Source organism: Mesocricetus auratus, unplaced genomic scaffold, assembly GCF_017639785.1.
Source record: "Mesocricetus auratus isolate SY011 unplaced genomic scaffold, BCM_Maur_2.0 Super-Scaffold_15014, whole genome shotgun sequence".
Lineage (NCBI taxonomy): Eukaryota > Metazoa > Chordata > Mammalia > Rodentia > Cricetidae > Mesocricetus > Mesocricetus auratus.
Genome location: NW_024429186.1, coordinates 70,671,457 through 70,692,515, shown reverse-complemented (window position 1 = coordinate 70,692,515; position 21,059 = coordinate 70,671,457). Strand labels below are relative to the sequence as shown.

The window sequence follows — 21,059 nt, the reverse complement described above, 5'->3', positions numbered from 1 at the left end:
TTGATGCTGTTTTCTTTTTTAACACTCTCATGGTGGGTAGACATCCGTTCCTCTGAGAGGCTGTCCATGCTCTCAGCATTACCGGTAGTCTCAGTGTTTACTGCTTCCATTTTGACCTGTACAATGCAGTACCTTGACCTTGGCATGGTCTGAACACCCCCTCCCCAGAAATGGAGTGTAAACCCATTGTCTCCTTCCACGAACAATTTGTGACTATGCCCTATTGTTTCCTGTTCCACATTCCATAACGGCAAGTAGTCTTTATTTGGGAGGGGTCTTTATTTTCCTTATGATGAAGGAAGACAATTTTGATACCACCCATTGCCACTAGGATGGGTCCACAGGGAGAGAGGTGATAGTACATAGAAGAATCCCTTGGGCATTGGGAGGGGACAGTGAAGAGTAGCGTTTGGAAAATCTACACCTCCATAGCACCGAAGACTCTCAACAGCTCGACTGACCACATGTCACTTTCCCCACCAGATTTGAGGTGAACACAGTGTAGATCCCTTTCCTTTGGGACATGAAGAACCACATACAGACAAACTGTGTTCTGTCTAAAGACACAGCACTAATGTCAAAGCCAGGAGATTTTCTGCTAAGGATTCAAACCACGTATTTAGTCAAGAAGAAAGTCTGTGTAGCTTGTAGTATGGGGAAATGTAACATAATACACTATTTAGAGGGATGGAGTTTGGGATTTTGATTGTGGCAGGCCTACTGTTCTAACTGCCCTGATCCCTTTTGCCTGGATGGTTCTTTACAAATGGCCTAATAATAATGCTAGACTTCCATTTTATAAATAAAGCATTATAATTGTGTGGAAATAGTATGCCATAACCATAATTTTCCTGATACTATCTTTTAGCTGAATACACAAGATGCTTCCATAACGAGAGGTCATCACCAATGTATATGTTAGTGAGATCAGGTTGCTTCCTTTTTTTCTCTAAGGGCTATTTTCACTTTAGAATAAGTTCAATTTGTAGAGCCCATAGTTCTAGCAACAGGCCTTGGGAAAGCGGTTTGAGAAGGTCTTCTCGGCACCCTTGGAGTCATGCAGAAACATCTGCAGAATGCTTCTGATCATATTCTTTAAAGTGTGGCATGAATTCCTGCTCAAATGATATGTCAGAATATCTCCCAGACTGGGAACTGTTCACTTTCACTCCCATGGTTGGTGCCCTAGACATAGAGTTGAATTTCTCTCTCATTCGCTTAGCCTTCTTGGATGCCTCTTGCAGCAAGTGGCCCCCACTGAGCACTGAGGTCAGTTATCTCTCATTTGCTACTGTGTATGAAATGTAAAAGGATCATGTAAATGGCCAGCAAGACTTGGGTAACATCTGATCCACAAGACCTGGGCCAGCATGGCCTGGAGAAAACTGTGCTGTCCACCAGCCAGCACCACTCTACGCAGCCATTAAAGTCCTGCAAAGTCCTGCAAAGTCACTGCTTTGGGAAAGACAGACTCAGAGCTGATGTAAACCAAGCATGGAGATGGCAGGCACAGGGTTGTACATTCCTTATGCCATCCAGCTGTTACAGTTGTAGTCACCTCCAAAGCCACATGTGTGACAAAGCTGGTGCTGGATTTCGAAGGACAGATTGGTTGGAAAGTGGATCCCTTTGGCATCCTGAAAACAAAACAAAGCAAAACAGAAGCAAAACAAAACCTATTTCTGTGAATAACCACAAGGGGGAGCCCTACCCCAACTCACCTCACTTGAAAGACAATGGTTTATTCTTATGGGTGTGTGTGTGTGTGTGTGTGTGTGTGTGTGTGTGTGTGTGTGTGTGTGTGGTGTTACAATTTTTACATTCTACTCCCTCCCATGTTTCCTTTCTTCCTCTTCTCACGGTAGTGGGCTTGGAACCTGGGCCTCACGCTAGACAAGCATTCTACTGCTGAGCTACATTCCCTAGACACATCCCTAGACATTTTCTTTCTGTCTAAATTGCAAGGGTCCTTTACTGAAACATTCCTGACTGATGTAAATATGTCTACAAATATTGGGTGCTATCAGCAGGTGTAATACAGAAAACGCTCAGATGGAAGCCTCTGTGCTGTGGAATAAAAGTGTATTCTTTGTCCTCCAAAAACCAGGGAAAGATGACAAGATCGCACTTAAGGAAAACTGTGTGCTTCAGCCACAAAGGATTTAGTTATAATTAAACAGATCATTTGGTGCACATGGTCAGTGAGTGCTTACACAGGAATGCTCTTTTGAATTTGTGATCTCCTGCTTCAGTGCTCATGGCAAAGCTTGAGGAATTCATGGGGCCAGTTTGCTTGTGTCTGTGTCACCGGACAAATAATCAAGTTGGCAGAGCAACAGTGACACATGTCATAGGACAAAGGGTCCATCCATATCTAATATTGGCAAGTGATACCTGGGACTCTAGGGACTAGGAGCCCCATCTTCTGCACACACATAGCTAAGTGTAGATGTGTTACATCTCAACCTGCCATTTGAGGCAGACTGAAAGGGAAATTGTGTGGTGTCAAATAAATTTTCCCTCTACCTGCTAGAACTGGTACCACTTAAAATGCCTAATTGAGGAACTATGAGAATAACTGTAACATGTTATATAGCCAGCTAAATCATACTCCAGTAGGCATGACCATGAATTCTATTTCTAGACCACATTCCATAGCACTTATGGGATGGGCCATGGAATAGGATAGGCTTTTGTTGCAGTCACCGTGAATGCCTACAAAGTCTAGTCACAACTCAGCAAACAGAAGAAACTGTGGCAGAAAACTTGAAGAGAAGACATGTTCCATTGCAACTTCCTCTAAGGCAAACTTCCATCTTGAAGCGGGGCAGACACAGGATGTTCTGAAGGGATGTGAAGTATTCCATATTGTGAAGAAAATCGATTAACAGGAAGAAAACAACTCAAAGGATGCAGGAAGTCCCAGAAACTTACCAAACACACTAGATCTCCCTTTTCCCAAAGGTATACAAGCAGTAAGGACAGATGAGAAACCCTCTCAGACAAGTTGACCTAGAAAAGGAAGAGGCCAGCTGAGCTTCCTGAATGAAGCTCAGACATATAGAGCCTTCTGCAAAGGACTGTTTCCAATCTGCCCAGCTGCCTACAGGTTGGGCAGTGTACTCCAGGTCTCTAGATTTTGCGAACTGTCACTTGTTCTGGAGCAGACCTTGGTGATAAGGCTGCCTGGGAGTCATGTCTGCTTCTGTGAGTGATCCCTCACCTATATGCTTATAAGTAAGACCAATAAAACTCATGGTTCACCAAGATGGACTTTGATGGTTTCCTTACTTTGGTCTCCTCTATGTTCTCTGTCTGGGCTGAACAAACAAGTGTTCACATCTCCCCAGGAATATGCCAATGATGAAGGAGTGGGAGTGAAATCAGGATTTGGTAATCCAGAGGTTCCAGAGGAGGTTCAAATGTGAAAATATGATGAGAGTCAAGGAAAAGACTACCCATCAGTAACACAGTGTAAGTACACATACTAAATATTCTTGGCAGCTTTTATTTGTTAAATCTAGTAAGCATCTGGGAAAACCAGGTGCCCCACCATGTGGGTCTTGTGGGAGCCATTTGTTTATTTATTTATTCATCCACTTAGTTTTTAACTTATCTAATTATCTATCTATCTATCTATCTGTCTGTCTATCTATCTATCTATCTATCTATTGTTAGCAAAATGGAAGATAACCAGAGGTAGCCAAATGTGAAAGTAAATGTGAACAATCTAAGAACACCACAACTGGCTGTCCCAGGCAGTCGGGGTGAAGAAATGACTGTGACTCTTGAGTGATGAGCCCACACTTTGCTGGCAGGTGACCCTTAGAAAGGCTGAGCTGAAAGGGACTAAGAAGGACCAGCCAGATTTCTGACAGAGGAGACTTTGGTGAAAGTTTGAAGTTAACTTTCACTTAGGAAGGCTTGCCTACATAAAGTAATTACATGCTCCTGTGCTTTGGATTTACAGTGTTCTCAAAAACTCATCCTGGTGAAGCATCGGTCCATCATCCTTCCAGTGCTCCTGGGAGGTGGGCTGAGCTGGGGATCTTCAGCTACTGAAAGTCCACTCCTATGGGACTTTGGCTCTACTTATCTTGTTTTGGCCACATGGTGTTTTGTTACATAATTGAGAACTAAAGACAAGACGCCTGCACAATCACAGAATGGACTTTCTAGAATTCTCAGCTAAAGAAAAACAGTGATTGTACGAGCTGTTTGCCATGTAGAAAAGCATGGAAACATTTTCTGAATTTCTAACAAGATCTGAGGACAACCTTCCTTTGTACCGCCTCACTGACAAGAGTCAGCGCTCTCTTTTGAGCAGTGGACTGAGACTTGCCTGCAGGCACACGTGGGATTTAAACTGAAGTTGTTATAGAAAGTTAGGGCCTTCACTGACATCTCCGTGCCTCTCATTGCGCTCTGCTCATGATGACTCCGTTGCCCACTTGCCCCTTTCTTCTCCGTATACACGTGGATGTCCAGACTCCACATGAAAGAAAGCACTCACGATCTGTCTTTCTCCGTCTGTTTCCCCTCCTTATAACCCCTTCCTCCTGCACGTAAGTTTCTCTCTACTCCCAAGTCCTATGCATACTTGTATAAGTCCAGATTCCACAGAGGAGAGAAGTGCTGGCCAGTTAGGCACATGTTCTTTATCCATGCCATGGAAGTCTTTGTCTTTGTTTCTTGCCAGGAAAGGGGCCCATGTGGGGCATTTCTAGTGTTGCTGATGACTGGAAGTACCGTCTCCAGATAGTTACCTCCATGGGTTTTCTGGGAGCTCAGCATAGCTCTTTTCTCATCATGGCCAACGGGGCTGTAGTTAAATTTTGGTTGGAAATACATCAGTGGAACTCCCCATCACCCTTCGTCTCATTTACATCTCAAATTGCTTGTCTATACACATAATGTTGATAAGAGATCAAATTATTATTCCTGGTGTGGTGGTGCATGCCTCTGAGTGTCTCCAACACAGACACACACACACACACACACACACACACACACACACACACACACACACACACACTTTTTCTAAAAGCACATTCCTAGTGGTAACAGAAGGAAGATTGCCCATTGATTAAAACCCTTATCAACTTACATTAATTCTCTCAGAACTTGAGTTGGCAAATGTATAATTGATAACAAATAAAATAATTTTGACAACATAGTAATTTTTTTCTTCCTTTTCTTAAATTTAAGTTAGAAACAAGATTGTTTCACATGTCAATCACAGCTCCCTCTCCCTCCCCTCCTCAATCCTCCCCACCAGACCCTCCCAGACCCCCACCCAATTTCTACTCCAATTCCCAGGGAGGGTGAGGCCTTCCATGGTAGATCTCCAGAGTCTGTCATGTCATCCAGGGATAAATGCTGATCTACTACACAAGGCCCCATAGATTACCTAGGCCTCCTAATAGTCACTTTTGTTGATCAGCCAGCTGAGTTGTAATTTTGTTCCCAAGAGTGGGTATCTTTAGCTGTACCTTAACTCTAGGTCCTCACTTAATCAAACTCTATCAGCACTGATTCTTCTTGGAGCAGTAGGAGCCCTGTAGGCTTCTGAGTTCACCTGCTTCGCTGAGTGTACCTGGCAGAGAAGGCCATTGTGCTGGTTACCAAAGGTACTCAGGTCACTTCCCTGGAAAACCAGTAGGGTGACATTTGCTTTGCCACAGAAACAAGTGGGCACTATCTGATCTAGTGTACCTTACAGTTTGGCAGGGCATGGAACTGGTCTGCTGACTGATGGGGTGTTCTGAAGCAAACCCTTAAACGGAGCGCGTATTACCGATGCCAACAGGAGGGTATGCAGTGATCTGCCTAACTGCTCCATTCACAGAAAAAAAAAAAAGACAAAGCACAAGCTCTGCACCGAGCTTTACATTTCCCATCATTTCATCACCACCTGGTCTCGGTGCTGAGGTCTCCTGCAGGCACCCACACGGCTTCCCACCTAGCATAACAGGTGCGGTGGTGTCCACCTGCGGGGTGGTGGCTGACAGGTTTCACAAATAACTGAGAGAGAGAAAAACAACTTTCACCACAGAATTAAAATATTTAATGACAAAATCTGAGCTGCTGTAACAGTGAACCAACAGAACAGCTGTTACTCGTCTCCAAATGCAACAAAAAAATGGCGCTCAAATGTCAGAGAGAATTTCTGAGGAGCCAAGAACAACACACATTGACAGCATCACAATTCTGAAAGTTAGGAGTGAAACCTATCTCAGCTAGTTTCTCCTATTTAGGGGACTCTGTTAAAGTTTCTACATAAATGCATAACCTTTGCTAGCCACAATAATATAAGACAGATTTCACTATAATTTTAAGCCTAACACATAATCTTACTTTTATCAGACCTTAGAAGAAGTTAGCTACAGATCTTGTTACATTCTACAAGTACATTCTTTAAAATGAAGCATCAACCTGAATAATGCATAGTTCCTGTACATGGATAAGTACTCACTCCAGTGAAAAACTCTACAGCTACATTCCAGGAAGAAGCAGAGACACTGACAAGCTCCTTTTCTTTATGCATTGTCAATACAATTTTCAAAGTCCTTCAGAGAAAGATAGCATTTCCAAAAATCTTCTATCAAGCTCAACCAAATGACTTGGTCCCAAATGCCTGGAGTCCTCTTAGCAAATTTCTGTGGGTCAGACTGAATTAATATTTCCCAATGCAGTACTTTCTACCAAAGGATAGCAATGAATCTCATGTGTGCTCTCAGGGGCTTCTCCGAATGAGGTTGGATGGTTGTCGAGGGGCAGCAGTGGCTGTTATAGCCCGTGTGTGGTGGAGGACAGCAAGATTCACCATAGGTCAAGGTTATGGTGATGGCCTGGAAAGCCAAAGCTCCAGGTAAGCTTCTTCCAGTTTAGGCTATTTCTAACAGGACTTAGGCCTAAGGTGATCAACAGAGAGAACAAGAAGATAGCATGTGAAGGGCACTTACACTTGTAAAAAGCAACTACAAGAATTATGCCGAGGAGGAAGACCCAGCTTTCACAGAATGCACATGGCCTCACTCTCTGTCCCTTCAGAAACAGCTGCCATAAAGCTGTTGGCAGGTAGCAGACAACCAATTTTACTCTTGAGTTGTGTGGGGAAAGTGAGATTCCTTCCCTCAACTATTTATACCACCTCTGTGAGCCTGGGATCCAGTTTTGGAAGAAGAGTATGTGTGTTTCCTGAGATAAAGTCTACAAATGAAACCGGTTTGGAATGATACTTGGGGGATTTTTATTTTTATCTTTTTAGAAATCAGATAGTTCCAATAATCAGCTGATGGCAGGTTCCTGGCTTCTTTAAAATGTTAAGACAGTGAAAGAAAAGTATAAGATATCATGAACATTCATCTTCCACAATATACATGTTGTAGTGCATTATTTCACTGGACTGTCTGCCCAAGAGGATTCACAAACTCTTTTGCAGCAAATCCCATCCTCCCGACACCATACCCATGTTATTATTCCAAGGACAGTGTGCTCTTTCCCTGGGATGCATTATTAGGAGAATTTAAGCGATTTAAATCAGCATTAGTAATCTAAAGTCATCTTATGCTGCTGCCGCAGAGGCTACATCACACAAAAACAGGTGACTTGGTGCATAGGAAAAAAGAAAACAGGTCCCGAAGACCCAGGCAGCTGAAAACTCCATGCATTGCAGTGAGTATCTGGTATATGTAGCTTGCCTCATTGCCTTATGAGGGACAAGCATAGGGTTTATTTTTATGTTTAGCTTTTATCCGTTCAGAAAACAAAACTTCCACAGTCTAAGTGTAGTGTTACCTTGAACAACACAGAATCCAAAAAGTACGGAAGAGCTTCTGTTCAATCTGACAGCAACACAAAGGCTTGTAACCATCCTGTCTGTACCAGAACAGGCAAGTCCAAATTGACAAACATGTAATCTGTCAAGAAGCACATGTTAAACGACACAAAATAAACTGGAAACAAAAACAATATCCAAAACCCAGATACGAAGAAACCAAAGGTCCTTTCCCAAGGCTAGTGTGAGAGTGCCTCTGACATTAGGCATTGCTTTGTAAAAAGAGAGAAAAGAAAGTAGTATCTTTTCACAGTATAATATATGTAGACTTTTATCTAGACAAATAATTTATTTTTATTTTACTTTATTCACTATTATTGTTTATTTGTGTATGAGTTTGATATGGTGTGTCATGACACATGTGGAGGTCAGAGATGAACTCTGTGGCATCTGGTCACCAGGGTTATGCTATAAGCACCGTCATCCACTGAGCTACCTCAATGACCCTGGATAAATTATTTTTGTTAGAAATATAAGTCCCTCCATGTCAGCTACTATAATTTAGGAAGATTACAAAAGAGAGAAACATCCATGAAGACACAGAGATTTTAAAGTAGGCTTTTCTATAGGGCTTTACACTCAAATTTTTATCCTTCATATGATAATTCCAACTAATCAGACTGGAAAGAAGGAGCAGAAATGTTTATGCTTCATCCCAGAAAGTAGATTTCTATTTGTGATTCTGATTTGTTTTATGAATGCCAGTGATGTTTCATGCAAAAAGATTAATATGTAAAGAGAAAAATCCAATACTGCTCTTTTCCGTAGCACAGGCTTAAGTCCCAAGATACCGAATTTTAATTTTGCTCTTCAAATTAAGAAATGTAGAAAAGTAAGTGAAACCACTGAATGACTTTAAATTTTACCCAGGACCATTGTGTAATGCCAGCATATTCAACTGTTTTGTTGCTTAGTTTCAGAGGGAGAAAAAATACATTTTGCTAGTTTAAACCTGGCTTATCATTTAGTCTGAATTTCATATTCAAACTACAAAACAATTTTCTTTCAAAAGGAAAACACACACATACACACACACAAATGGAAAAATAAAAATGAGGCTGACGCTATTGCAGCATTTCTTGGCAAGATAGGGAAATGTATAAACACAACACATTTTCATTCATATTGACAACTGAAGATGAAAAATCAAAGTCACTCAGTGTCCAGATACTGGAAAAACCAACCAACCAGCCAACCAACAAAACAAAAAGAAAGAAGCAGCAGTCTTGAATTCTCGTAATCACCGCTGAACAAATTCTTCCATTTGCTTTAGAGGATAGGCAGCTTCTCAACATTTGTGCTTCATGGCAAGCTAAGGAGAGAAAGGGAGAGCAATGAAATCAAATGAGACCTCATTTGTAGGGAAGCTCTCTGCCTTTCCTTCCCACACTGAGGATGAGACATGTCAACAGACTGTGTGTGGTGACGGCCATGATTCCTGCCCACAGTGTCTCCTGGTAGATGTGCACAGGACACTCTACTCTGTCAGCATTGTTGGTACATGTGTGTGCTGGGGGAGGATGCTGTGGGGTGCTCTTTCATCCCACTGGGGGAACAATGGAAACAAAGTGGACAGGGAGGACAAGTGACTTGCCCTAGGGACAGGTGGGATTCCGAGGTTACTGGTTATGTCAGGGAGCAACACTCTTGAGATGTTAATATTTGATGACATCTCATGAAGTGTGAGAACGCAACAGCATGCTGAGAGACCATCTAAAATCGTCTCTACAATATGCATGCTGGATTTTCAACCAGATCCAAAGCTCCTGACAATTAAATTGTATTATTGAGTAAGGATGAACAATAGACCTTAACTTCTAATTATTGGTGCTCTGCCTCACCATGGATGTTGTCAATATCCATCCATCTTTCTAGCAAAGCCCAGGGCAGTCACAGTGCCATCTTCTGGTGGCTGAATGAGAGAGGTTAGAACCCTGAGTCCCACTGGGAAAAAAATCAAGATTTCTGCACGTGACAGTGGATGGGCAGACTGGATCCTGGTAGTGCCTGCAAGGAAAACTTTAGCTGAAAGCGTTGGCATCCCTGTATGGTAGTGCCAGTGAAGACTTCCCAAAACCTCTACTGGCTGATGGTGATGTTTAGCCAACTGTCAGATGCAGAATTTGTGACCTCTTAGTTCTTAGTACACCAATTCTTCTATACTAATTGCTAAAGCTTTTCCTTCTCCTCCTCCTCCTCCTCCTTCCCTTCCTCCTCCTCCTCCTCCTCCTCCTCCTTCTTCTAACTGTGGTGTTGCCTAAAACTCTTGGCATTAAAAGTATTTAGTTACTGAAACAGTGAAATGATAGAGTTAGGGCTCAGCCTCAGACTATGCCAGCCTTCAGCCACATTCTGGGGCCCTTACTGTCAGGCCTACCTCTTTGTTCTGCTGCAAGTTTTTATATATTATTTAATCAATGAGGTCCATCAAATAAACACAGAGCTGTTAAGTGTCGTGCATAATGAATACCAACCATAAATATTTGATCAAGGCTTCTGTGCTGGTATTCCTTGAGCTGTTAACTTTCCACTAACAGGCTCGAGCCAGGTCACACATGGCCACTCATCTTCAGGAATGACTGTGCTGTTGCTCAAGCCAGACTCTGGGTCATGGCTACCTGTATTTTCTTTGCAGAAATACAATTGGGTAGGACAGTTTGATACTCAGGTCTTGTAATGGTTCAAATATTTGTGTTTTCCCAAAAGCCATGTGTTGAAACCTGTCATGAGATGGCATTAGGAGGTACACTTGGGAGGTGACTGGGCCATGATACAGAGTCTTCACAATGAATTAGACTCCCTTTTCACTATGACTGGATACTTACTCTCAAAGGTCACCATAAGTGAATCAGAAAGAAGACCCTCTCCAGGCATGGAATCTAGAAACCTGACCTCGGACATCTCTGTGAGAAATTCACTGTTTATCAAGTACCAGTTTGTTTGTTTGTTTGTTTGTATACTTTAAGTAGTCTGAATAGACTAATGATAAATATTTGGATAAGAAGTGATAATACTCTGGCTTACATAAGTGTCTGGGAATGAAGAGTTTTAGGCTTAAGAGCAGAAAGAGACCAGACAAGATTATGAAACCACACTATACAACTTTGCTGTGAGACCCTGAACTCCCAAGTCAAGAATTCCATGCCTTCCCATTGTTTCCCGTGCCTGTAAAACTGCCACAGATTAAGTCAGGCACTGGAGTTCCTCACTAACAATTCTTCCTGTTTTATTTACTGAATACTTCATAGAAGGCCCCCTCAATGATTTGTAACCTATTCTACATAGGCCTGAATCCCTTGCCTTGTAGCCTGGAGGTCCAATGTGAGCAACTGCAACCAAAAAGAATGGAGAGAGAGAGGGAGAGACAGATAGAGAGACAGAGACAGAGACAGATAGACAAACACACACACACACACATAGGGACAGACAGAGAGAGAGAGACAGAGACAGAGAGAGACAGAGAGAGAGAGAGAGAGACAGACAGAGAGAGAGAGAGAGAAACTGATTTCCCTTCCTAGAGAGGATAATGCCTGTTGCCATCCCTTCCCCCACAAATGTGGGCTGGTGAAGAACAGGCCAGATCAGTGCTTTTTCCTGTGACACATATGCCTAGTGTGGCTAATGTTCTTGCTTGCTGACTCGCACCCATGGTGGGATGTCAAAACCTGGAATTCACTGCAACCTTGAGCTTTTTGGGCAGGGGAAAGACAGCGGCGCTGCTTCTGTTATGAGTTGCTCTTTCCTAATGGCTGGGACTGGGCCAAATCCACAGCTCAGGAAGGAACCTCGCTTCCTCAAGACAGGCTAGCCAGCCAGAGCTGAGGTGAGGAGAGTGCTGGGACCAGAGAGAAGGACTTTATCCCTCTCTGCTCTAGAGGGGACCAACATCTATACAACTTGAGGACATGGTTGTATAAAAATGATTTGTTCATTCTTGCATTGTTCACTGTGGGTCATTGCAAGGTCCTGGGAAAATTAGAAGACCAAAGACTGTTTTCTACTGTAATCTAGAAAAACAGGCCACCCTTTCCATTGGATGTTGGCTGTCCTCAGAGGAACTATCATCACCTGGGATGACTGTTCTCTGCCATGTGCATTGTGTCCTCCTCTCGTAAACACAGCCCACTCTTCATGAGTCAACAGGCCACACATGTCCGTAGGGGGGGTGGAAAAGGCCTGTTTTACCTTCTGAGTTCTCTTCTCCCCAGCAGGCCTGGTTAGTGCTTGGCCAGAGAAATGACATCTTCATGGTAAGCCTATACCAATAGGGACAAATTGGCAGTTCCTACCCCTAGGAAAGTAGCCATGTGTTATCTAAAGAGGCCAACCCGCTAACTAGGAATACAGCCGAGGCTAGTGATTGTTAAGTCCATATCCCAGTTTAGAAATCTGCAAGTGTAGCTCTGACATTGTCTCACACTCCCTCTCCCAGGAACTCTACAGAGTCTCTTCTCCCCTGGGAACTCCTTCCAGAGGGAAAGCCAATTACAATGCTAACTTCTCTTGCCTAAGCCTTCTCCACTAAGATCAGACAACTGGCCTGCACTGATGAAAGCTGTCAATGTCCTAGCATTTGATGGTCTCATCAACTTCTGGTCTCATAAGGACTGCTCTCGGTTGAGATACTATAAACTGTCCACTGCCCTATCCTTTTGAGTTTGAATCACACTGTCTTCATCTGCATTCCTTTTTTTCTTGCTGTTTTAAAGATTCTCAGTCATCTGTAATAATTCTCCAGCCTCATTACAGAGCTCATTATGTGACCAAATGGGACAGGCTCAGCAGAAGCTATGTCTACTGAAATAAATCATAAACAATTTAGATTTATGTGCACTCTCATCTCAGCACCCAAGGAGATAGGTGCTGTTTTTAATTAATTACCTCTGTTTTACTGACGAGAAAACATGGACTTTGAGTAATTTAACATTTGTCCAAGGTCACCCAGATGGCGAATGACAGAGCTAGGCTCAAACGTAGGACATTAACTACTATACCATGTTATTTCCCAACCATTCAGTAAACTTGGCCACAGTGTCAGGGAAACAGTTGCCACGGCCAAGAACTTGGGTGTTTGTACAACCCCTCCTGAGAGGGACATGTATGTGGATGACATCCAGGTATTGTTTACCCCACATTAGGAAGAATAGTTTCACAGCTTCCTTGGTAACCTGGTTCATGGTTTAATCATTAGTCTAAACTGTTTTAACAGAGTTTTATCAGTACACCATCAATTGCTCAATTCTGTGGGAAGGCAGGAGAGAGAATCACCTGGATGACCCACCCTTTGTGAACTTTGGAACAGTTGTGAATTTACGTCCTTTGGCTTTCTCTTCCCCAACACTAAGAATTTATCTCCAGATTTCCGCTCCCTATCTCCCACTTAGATAACTGAAGCTGCTTTTTGTATTAGTACATCTGGGGAATCTCTCAGATTCCCATGCAGTCACTTCCTCTGTACACAAAGCTTTGGAGAAACATGCATCTGAATTTACTCCCATTGTAACAGCTCATGGGTGTGAGGCCCTGACTGCAGATTGTCTGCCTCCTTTCTCAAACAGACTTGGCTAGTTCTCCTTCAAGGAACTCTACTTGGGTTTCAGAGGTAATGCACTAAGTATACTAAGACATGTTAAGGACAGAGAGTCACTCAGACACTTAGACACTTGTGTGTAAAGAGGATCACGGAGGAAAGGCAGCATAAACATCCACCAGGCAAGGCGTCTTCTGCCCCAGTAGAATATATTTTCCCTCACTGCTTCTTGGTTGTCCATTTCTGGTCCCTCAGCAGAAATGATATATTCTGTTGAGGTAATTGAATTATTCTCCCTCAAAGATCAGATAAAAAACTATCTGAAGGTCCTAGTCATGAGCCTGACAAGCCAGTATGTCCCCAATAGAAATGGTTTCCAGAAATGTAAATTCAAATCATCAGTTATAAAAGAACTACTCTTTGATATGGAGTACAAGCATAGTCATAAATCCCCCTTATTGCCCAAGCAGTGGGATTCCTCTTTCCTTCCGTATATGGTTGCCTTAGATGGGGACTGCCAGTGCATAGTCCTGTGCCCTTCTAAAAGGCAGTTCTCAGCAAAAGGATGAACATATATGCTAAGATTCAAATTATATAAGAGGAACCATTCTCAGAGTTCGGGGCCAGGAGATAATCTTGCTGCTACCTCCGTCAAAATTAGAGATCCAGAACAGAGGTCTCGAATCAACACTCGGTCACTGTCAGAGTGGAAGTTAGCCTTGAAGTCAGGGCTTGCTTTATGTCTGGTGAAGAGCTAACAACACATGACAGATACAGGATGAGAAGGGGACAGTGTAGGAAGGGACACCTGAGAGGACTCAAGTCCACCACAATTCTTTCAATTGTGGCCAATGAACGAGATATATCCTGAGACATTATCACATTTCTCCCTCTTTCTGTAACCTGACTTGGACACCAGTATTTTTGGGCAGTAAGTAAAGATTTGTACTGTTACCTAAAATAGCTAAAAGTCAGGTCAGAGAAAGAGATAAAGACATTAAAAAGAAGATGGTTACCCACACAATCCAGGTAGAAGAAGAAAAATTTTAGGCCCTAGTAATCATGGAATGACCCATCAAATGGGTGACGTTCCCTCTCACCATAGGAAGTTTCTTGGCACTATGGCCTCCGATAGCCCAGCATGAAGACCCTGCTCTCTGCAGACTCACCTTGTGTGCGGTTTCTGCAAACTGCTGAGCACTGTTCTTCATGTCTTCTGTCTTCTCTTCTGCTCGGCCTAACCGTTCCCCGCGCTCATTCAAGGCCTGGCTTGCCTTCTGTACTGCACTGGTCACGCTATCAGCAGCCGAATGGAGGATGCTGTTTCCTGGAAGGATTGCAAGAGTGTCAAGAGCTGGCTTGTCTAACTCACAGTGACAGATTCCCACACGATGGGAAGGCCAAAGGCAGATGGTACCAGAAAACAATTCTACATTGCTTTGGAGTGACTCATTTACCTCTAAAAAGAACACACAGGCCTGTCATTGGACAAGGGCAAATTTTGCCATCCTCTCTCTATCCCCACATCATCCATTCTGCTTGGGAAGGCTCAGAAAGATGGGGACCACTGGGATTTAAAAGTTACTTGCATAGGCAAATGGGAACCCTGACAAGTTCACAAAATTAGGCAAGTTCATTAAGACATATTTGGATATTATGCACACTTCCATTAATTAGTTTATTCGTCACATTTATTTGTTTATTTTTTCTCTCACTGTGTATATTTAGGTCAGATAACAACTTATGAAATTCGCTTCTCTCCTTCCACCATGTGAGTCCCAGCAATGGAACTCATTTAACTTGCTGGCAAGGGTCTTACCTGCTGAGCAACTTCAGTGCCTTATTTATTTTCAGAGACAAATATCTTACTCTGTTGTCTAGGCTAGCCTGGGAGTCCATCTTTCTGCCGCTGCCCCTGAAGTGATAGGATTCCACACTCAATAAAACCTATAGGAGGACTGATCCTAGGGCCTTGTAAATGCAAGGCAAACCATCCAACACCAGCTGCATCCTCAACGATATGGGTAAGGTGTTGTGATGGCTTCCAATCTCCAATCCTGTGCTATGGATTAGATGGCCAGGCTTCCTGTGTCAGCTCCAGAATATGAAAAGCAGAACACAGTACTGCATTCTATTAGCAGGTAAAACCATTAGAGAAACTGATAAATGAAGAACTTTAGCATTTGCAAACTCAGGAATGACAGCAAAGAAAGTAGAAGCCAACGACATCTCAAAAGATCACACATCCTTGATACTCCACTTGCCAACTTGGTGAAGAACTTGCAGGCACTTTAGCCACGGAGAACAAGCACACTGACAGATGACAACCTCTGGATAATTTATAGCTGTATTTTGTTAACATTTGAATGGGAGATATTCAATGGCATTCTATATAACAGCTTTATGTCTTTGTATAAGTTGATTCCATCATTTTATTTTGTGCCTGAGATGGATACTTCTAGCCACAGGTAGCTTTTAATAGAAATGCAATTTCCACTAGTCTCAGCTACAAGGGCTTCCTAATCTCTCCTTTGTGGGAACACTCTGTAGTCTGTGGGAAAGGAACTCAGGCAGAGTGCCTGGTACAGAGGCAGGATTTAAGGAATCACTTCCTATTTTTCAAGGCCCTAAAACATAGTAAGAGGTGGGGGCATTAGGGTTAACTAATAGTACCAGCTGTAGCCAGTACCACGTAGATACGTATGCATATATTCATCTAAGCACAGGGAGTACAGGGCTGGGGAGACGGTCCCCCCAGGGAAATCTGGTTGGGCACAGGGGGAAATCTGGGACTCGGTCTTACTATGCTTTTATACGGTACCCATGATTATGAGACAGTCTCTTATCACAGCTAACATTAACACAGCATTCTGTAAGCGTAAAAACACTCACAAATATCACTTCATTTTTTTCAAAAATTCCGGGGAAGCAGATTGGGCAAGTGGAAAAGTTTGTAGATGGTCGTCACACCAGCAAGTGACATGGTTACTGCCACTGGACCTCTGTGTGTGGATGACCCTATCCTTTTTAAACAGACACAGTGTAGCAGTCGCTATGACAGAATTGTAAGCAGACTGGCACCAAGGTATAGGTTTTAAAAGATGCATGATTAGCAGGTGTGTGTTTTGGCAGGCTGTTTCCCAGGGTAATTCCAGGCTGCTTCTGCCCTCAAAGTGTTCTTCTAAGTGAACAAAGAATTACTGCTTGTGCTACATGGCAAGCCAGGCGACACAAAGAAGGAAGAGGCTAGTAGGATGGACTAGGAAGACTGTGAGAGATGGAAGTCTCTTTGATCTATTCCCCCCTAAATGTACCACAGAGTAGCACCAAGAATACTGAAGAAAGATGAGGTAGGAGTCTGTGAATTTCAGTGTAACAGTTTATACTGACTGCCAACTGGACAGGGTTAGAGTCAGTCACCGAGGAGACATAGCTCTGGGAACACTTTCAAGGAGGTTTAACTAGGAAGCAAGACTTTCCCTGAGAGTGGGTAGTGCCGCCCCACAGGATAAGGCCTTTGACCGAATTACCACAGAGAACACAAGTGGAACACCAGCCTTCATGTGTGCTTTCTGGTTGTGGAGGTGATGGGAGCAACTGCCTCACAGTCCCACTGCCACATGCCTTCTTCCCATGATGGCCTACACCCAAACTGCGAAGAAAGGAGAGATCTCCTTCCCTGTAAGTTGCTTCTTGGTGGACGTTTGATTACACCAATGAAGAAAGGAAACACAAGGCTATAGTGACAGTTCAGTTGGCAGGATACCTACTGCACAAGTACCTCAGTTTGATCCCAAGAAACTAGCAGGTGCGGTGTTGCAGGGCACAATGCTGGGTAGGTAGAGATTGTTGAGTCCTCGGAACTCTCTGGCCAGTCAGCCTAGCCAAATCAGGACTTTCAGATCCTAGTGAGATACCCAGTCTCAATAATGTAAAGGGTCTGGAAGATAGTTCAGTGGTTAAGAATATTTGGTTCCCAGCACTCACATCAGGCAGCTCTCCAAGGCCTACTATTCTAGATCCAGGGGATCCTCTGCATCCATGGGCATCTTCACACATATAGGGTATACACACAGGCAGACATATACACATGAATAAAATCAAATTTCCAAACAAAGCGGAGAGCAATACAAGGAGAACACCCAAGGTTGACCTCTGGTCTACACACACACACACACACCACACACACATAGAGAGAGAGAGAGAGACAGACAGACAGAGACAGAGAGAGAGAGAAAAAGAGAGAGCTCCCCCCAATAACTAATATAGGAAATTGGAATGGAGAAATGGGACCATTGAGTGATTTACCTGACCGCTGTCTTATGGGAGAAATGGAAAGAGTGAACTTGTGGCAACAGAGACCCTAGAAAACCATCCTCAGAGCTTACTGGAGTCATACTGATATAACTCGTAAAGACAAAAATGCATCTCAAAGGAGAGCAACTGGATTGAGAAGGCCCTTGACCTAACTCCCTGTTAGAAATCAACCTCCCAGGAAAGTTCTTTTCTGGTATCAGCTGCTAAAGTGTACAGAGGACGCTATAGTTGTAGTATAAGGGGCCAGGCCGCCGCCTTGAGCCAGTAAGAGATCTGGGTGTTTTTGCCAAATGTGGTGCTGATCTTGCAAGCATTCAAAATGTAAGATTTCCAGAGTCATTATGACTTGATTAAGTTTCCTGAATGCCACAAGTGCCAGACAATGTGTGGCAGGGTTGGATTCCCTGTAAGGACATGAGGCCATTGTGCAAAGCTGTGAGGATGAATTATACGTCACACAGGACACCCGAGGAGATGCCAGTACAATGGGATCATAATCTCTGGAAGTTGCAGGCATGGAGTAGAACCATACCAAGAGACACTGTTATGTTATAGCAACAGCACTAGAGAGAAGTGGCTACCAAAGGTTGTTGGACCCCATGTGATGTCATGAGCCCCAGAAACGAGACATGCAGTGGCAGACAATAGATTTTTGAACGTGCTGACATTATAACGTTATGGAGACTTCTAAAGATGGAATGATTGCATTTTGTACTATGAGAGGCCATAAATCTATGGGGATAAGGGATTAAAAAGTGTTGTGTTTGATAGGGAAGTTGACAAGGGGTGTACCTGTGAGGGTTAATCTTAATTACCAATACATTAACAGAATTTACTGGTTCTAAGAGATATACCCTGGCTGTGTCTATGAGGGTGTTCTCAGAGAGATCTGAATGTAGGAGATGCTATGCCTGGGCTGGGGGACAGGGCTGACTAAGAAGGTGAAGGTGACTTACAGCATCAGCATTTGTCTTTCCTTCCTGACTGCAGATGCAATGTGGCCATCTGCCTAATGCTCCTGATGGCATAGCTAGAGTTGCTGTCCTGGCCACTTCTTACCTGTTAGTACAGATTGTATTTCAAGGTATGAACAAGAGAACCCCTCCCTTATATAGCTTTTGCCAGGCATTTTGTCATAGCAGTGAGAAAGTAACTAGTACATCTTTGTTAAGAATAATTGTATTATCAGTTACAGGGACTTTAGACGTAATTGCACTAAAATAAAAAGAGCATATAGTCACTATATTTTTGTCCAATTATAATTGACCCATATGACTTCCTAAGTTATATACACCTATGAATTTGAACTTAATCACTTATGCATAAGGCATGCTGTATGTATGTCATGATTTTCTTGAAATGAATCTTGTATATGATGTTAGGTAATGTGACATCCAGTTTCTTATAGCTGCTAAATCAAATACTGCACTCACTGTTTAAAGATGATGCTGATTGATGATCACTACCAATAGGAAATTCACCTTCAGTTATTTTCAGGTACAAGAATGAATCTGAAAAAAAATCTCATTCTTTCTTTTGAGATGATCTTTTCTAGTTTCAATTCTACACACATTGTAAGGCCTAGGGAATCCCTGTCACCTATCAGGCTCTAGCTCAATTCCACTACTTCCCATACTGATAAGCGCTATCCATGTCCTCCTAGGGTGCTTAACTAAGTATATAATCATTGTACTTAAACCAAGTGGACCTCTTCTCTTACTTCACTTTCTCAGCCTCCCATGCCACGACTTGCAGATGGATCATAAACGTCTTGAGCATCCCTGTTGACCATTCCCTAAATCTGTAATTGTTTTCCTCTTTTGACTTAGATCTGGTCACTCGACTTTCTTCTTTCTGCAATCCTTACATATACTAATTCTGGCCTCTCCCTGTGTCAATATTACCCAGCTTATAGTTTCCAATCTTCATCTTTCATAAGACAGTTCTCTGAGCTCAGACCCATGTACCTCCTTACTGGACTCCAACTGAATACCCCAAACTTCCCTCAAATTCAATGTGTGTAAGCCTGACACTACAGTGTTTTCTGCTTTTTATGTAGGGTCCATTTTTCTGTGAATGACTCCAATATCTGCCCATCTTATTACTCCAGGTAGAGGTCTAGGGGTTGAGGGTAGAATCTCCTGTTACTTTTACCCCAGCACGAGTAAAGATTGTGTTCTCTTCAGCTTGTCACACTGTGTTACTCCCCATCCTCACGCTCCTCACACAGAGGCACAGTCTTTACTCCCATCTATTTGCTTTTTTTAAAATCACTCACACTTCTTATAATTATTAGCAAAGAATTTGGCGACTCAAACGGCATACACTGTCTGAGGCTTCTAGTATATAGTGAAAATTGCTCTTTGGAGATTTTGTTAAACACCCAGAACTATTTGCAGCAGGTACTGTTGTACCAACACAATTGGCAGTCACTCCAATGTTACTTATCCTGTGTTCAGTTTCTTCACATTTAAAATGTGGGCCCTTCCACCCATCTCATTGGCTACCACAGAGGACGTTAAGATGAAAACACAGAGCTGTAGTGCTCAGTGGAGGTGTTGTCACTCCACCTTCTCTCTAAGGAAGGCCACACATGCATTCTAGAAACATTTTAGGAAATAGGAAAATTATATCTATCCATCTTTTTTTCTCTTAACCTGGGATAAATGTTTTGTAACTAATGAAAGATGATTCCTAGGTGTCTATGTGTAGCTTGGTATCTTGCTTAGGGGGAAATGAACACATATCCATTAAGTCAAGACATGTGCTGTTAAATCTGGAAATAAAGCAATCTTCTGAGACAGATAGAATCGTAATTCTTTCTAAATAGACAGGAAGCATATTAGTACCCAAATTTATTAAAGCAGTCTGAGAAGAAGCTGTCAACCTTACTAAATGAAGGCAACTTCCTTTTGAATTATTGGCTCTGGAGAGTACAGCGGAGACCAGTTTGACTTCACTGATACGTTGCCTTCATATCGGTTCCATTTGATGTAGTCTTAAAACAAATACATGTTATCTTCTTCTAAGTTAAGTAACTTAGAAAACTGTTGAGAAACATAAGACAAAGCCTCATCATTGTATCGGGTCACTGTTAGAACACAACTAAAAAGAGAACAAGGAAGCACACAGAGAGTGATAAACGAAGAGAATTAAGAAAACAGAGTTCCTATAAGGACATAAAATTATGCCAATAGCTTAGACATCAACAGGAATTTACTTGATGATTGTAGACCTGCTGGAGGTTAAAACTTTTAATGCTGTATCTAGTAAATAGGTAATTGAAAAACTTCAACAGCTACTTCTTATATTTAATACATATATGTCTTAAATATACATTATTCATATTTTAGGAAATGAAGAAGAAAATCT

General features: G+C 42.6%; 1 protein-coding gene across 3 annotated transcripts in view; it reads right to left on the bottom strand.

Moving 5' to 3' along the window:
* Positions 1-6,044: 6,044 nt before the first annotated feature.
* The window catches only part of Stxbp6 (syntaxin binding protein 6), a 223,191-nt gene continuing 208,176 nt past the window's right edge, over positions 6,045-21,059 (bottom strand). For all 3 annotated transcript variants that reach the window (XM_005076274.4, XM_040743145.1, XM_013117934.3), the window contains exons 5-6: positions 14,540-14,697; positions 6,045-9,152 (exon numbers count right to left, since the gene is read on the bottom strand). In XM_005076274.4, the coding sequence (XP_005076331.1) occupies positions 9,129-9,152; positions 14,540-14,697 (182 nt within the window). In that variant the 3' untranslated portion in view covers positions 6,045-9,128. The remainder of the gene's footprint in view (positions 9,153-14,539; positions 14,698-21,059) is intronic.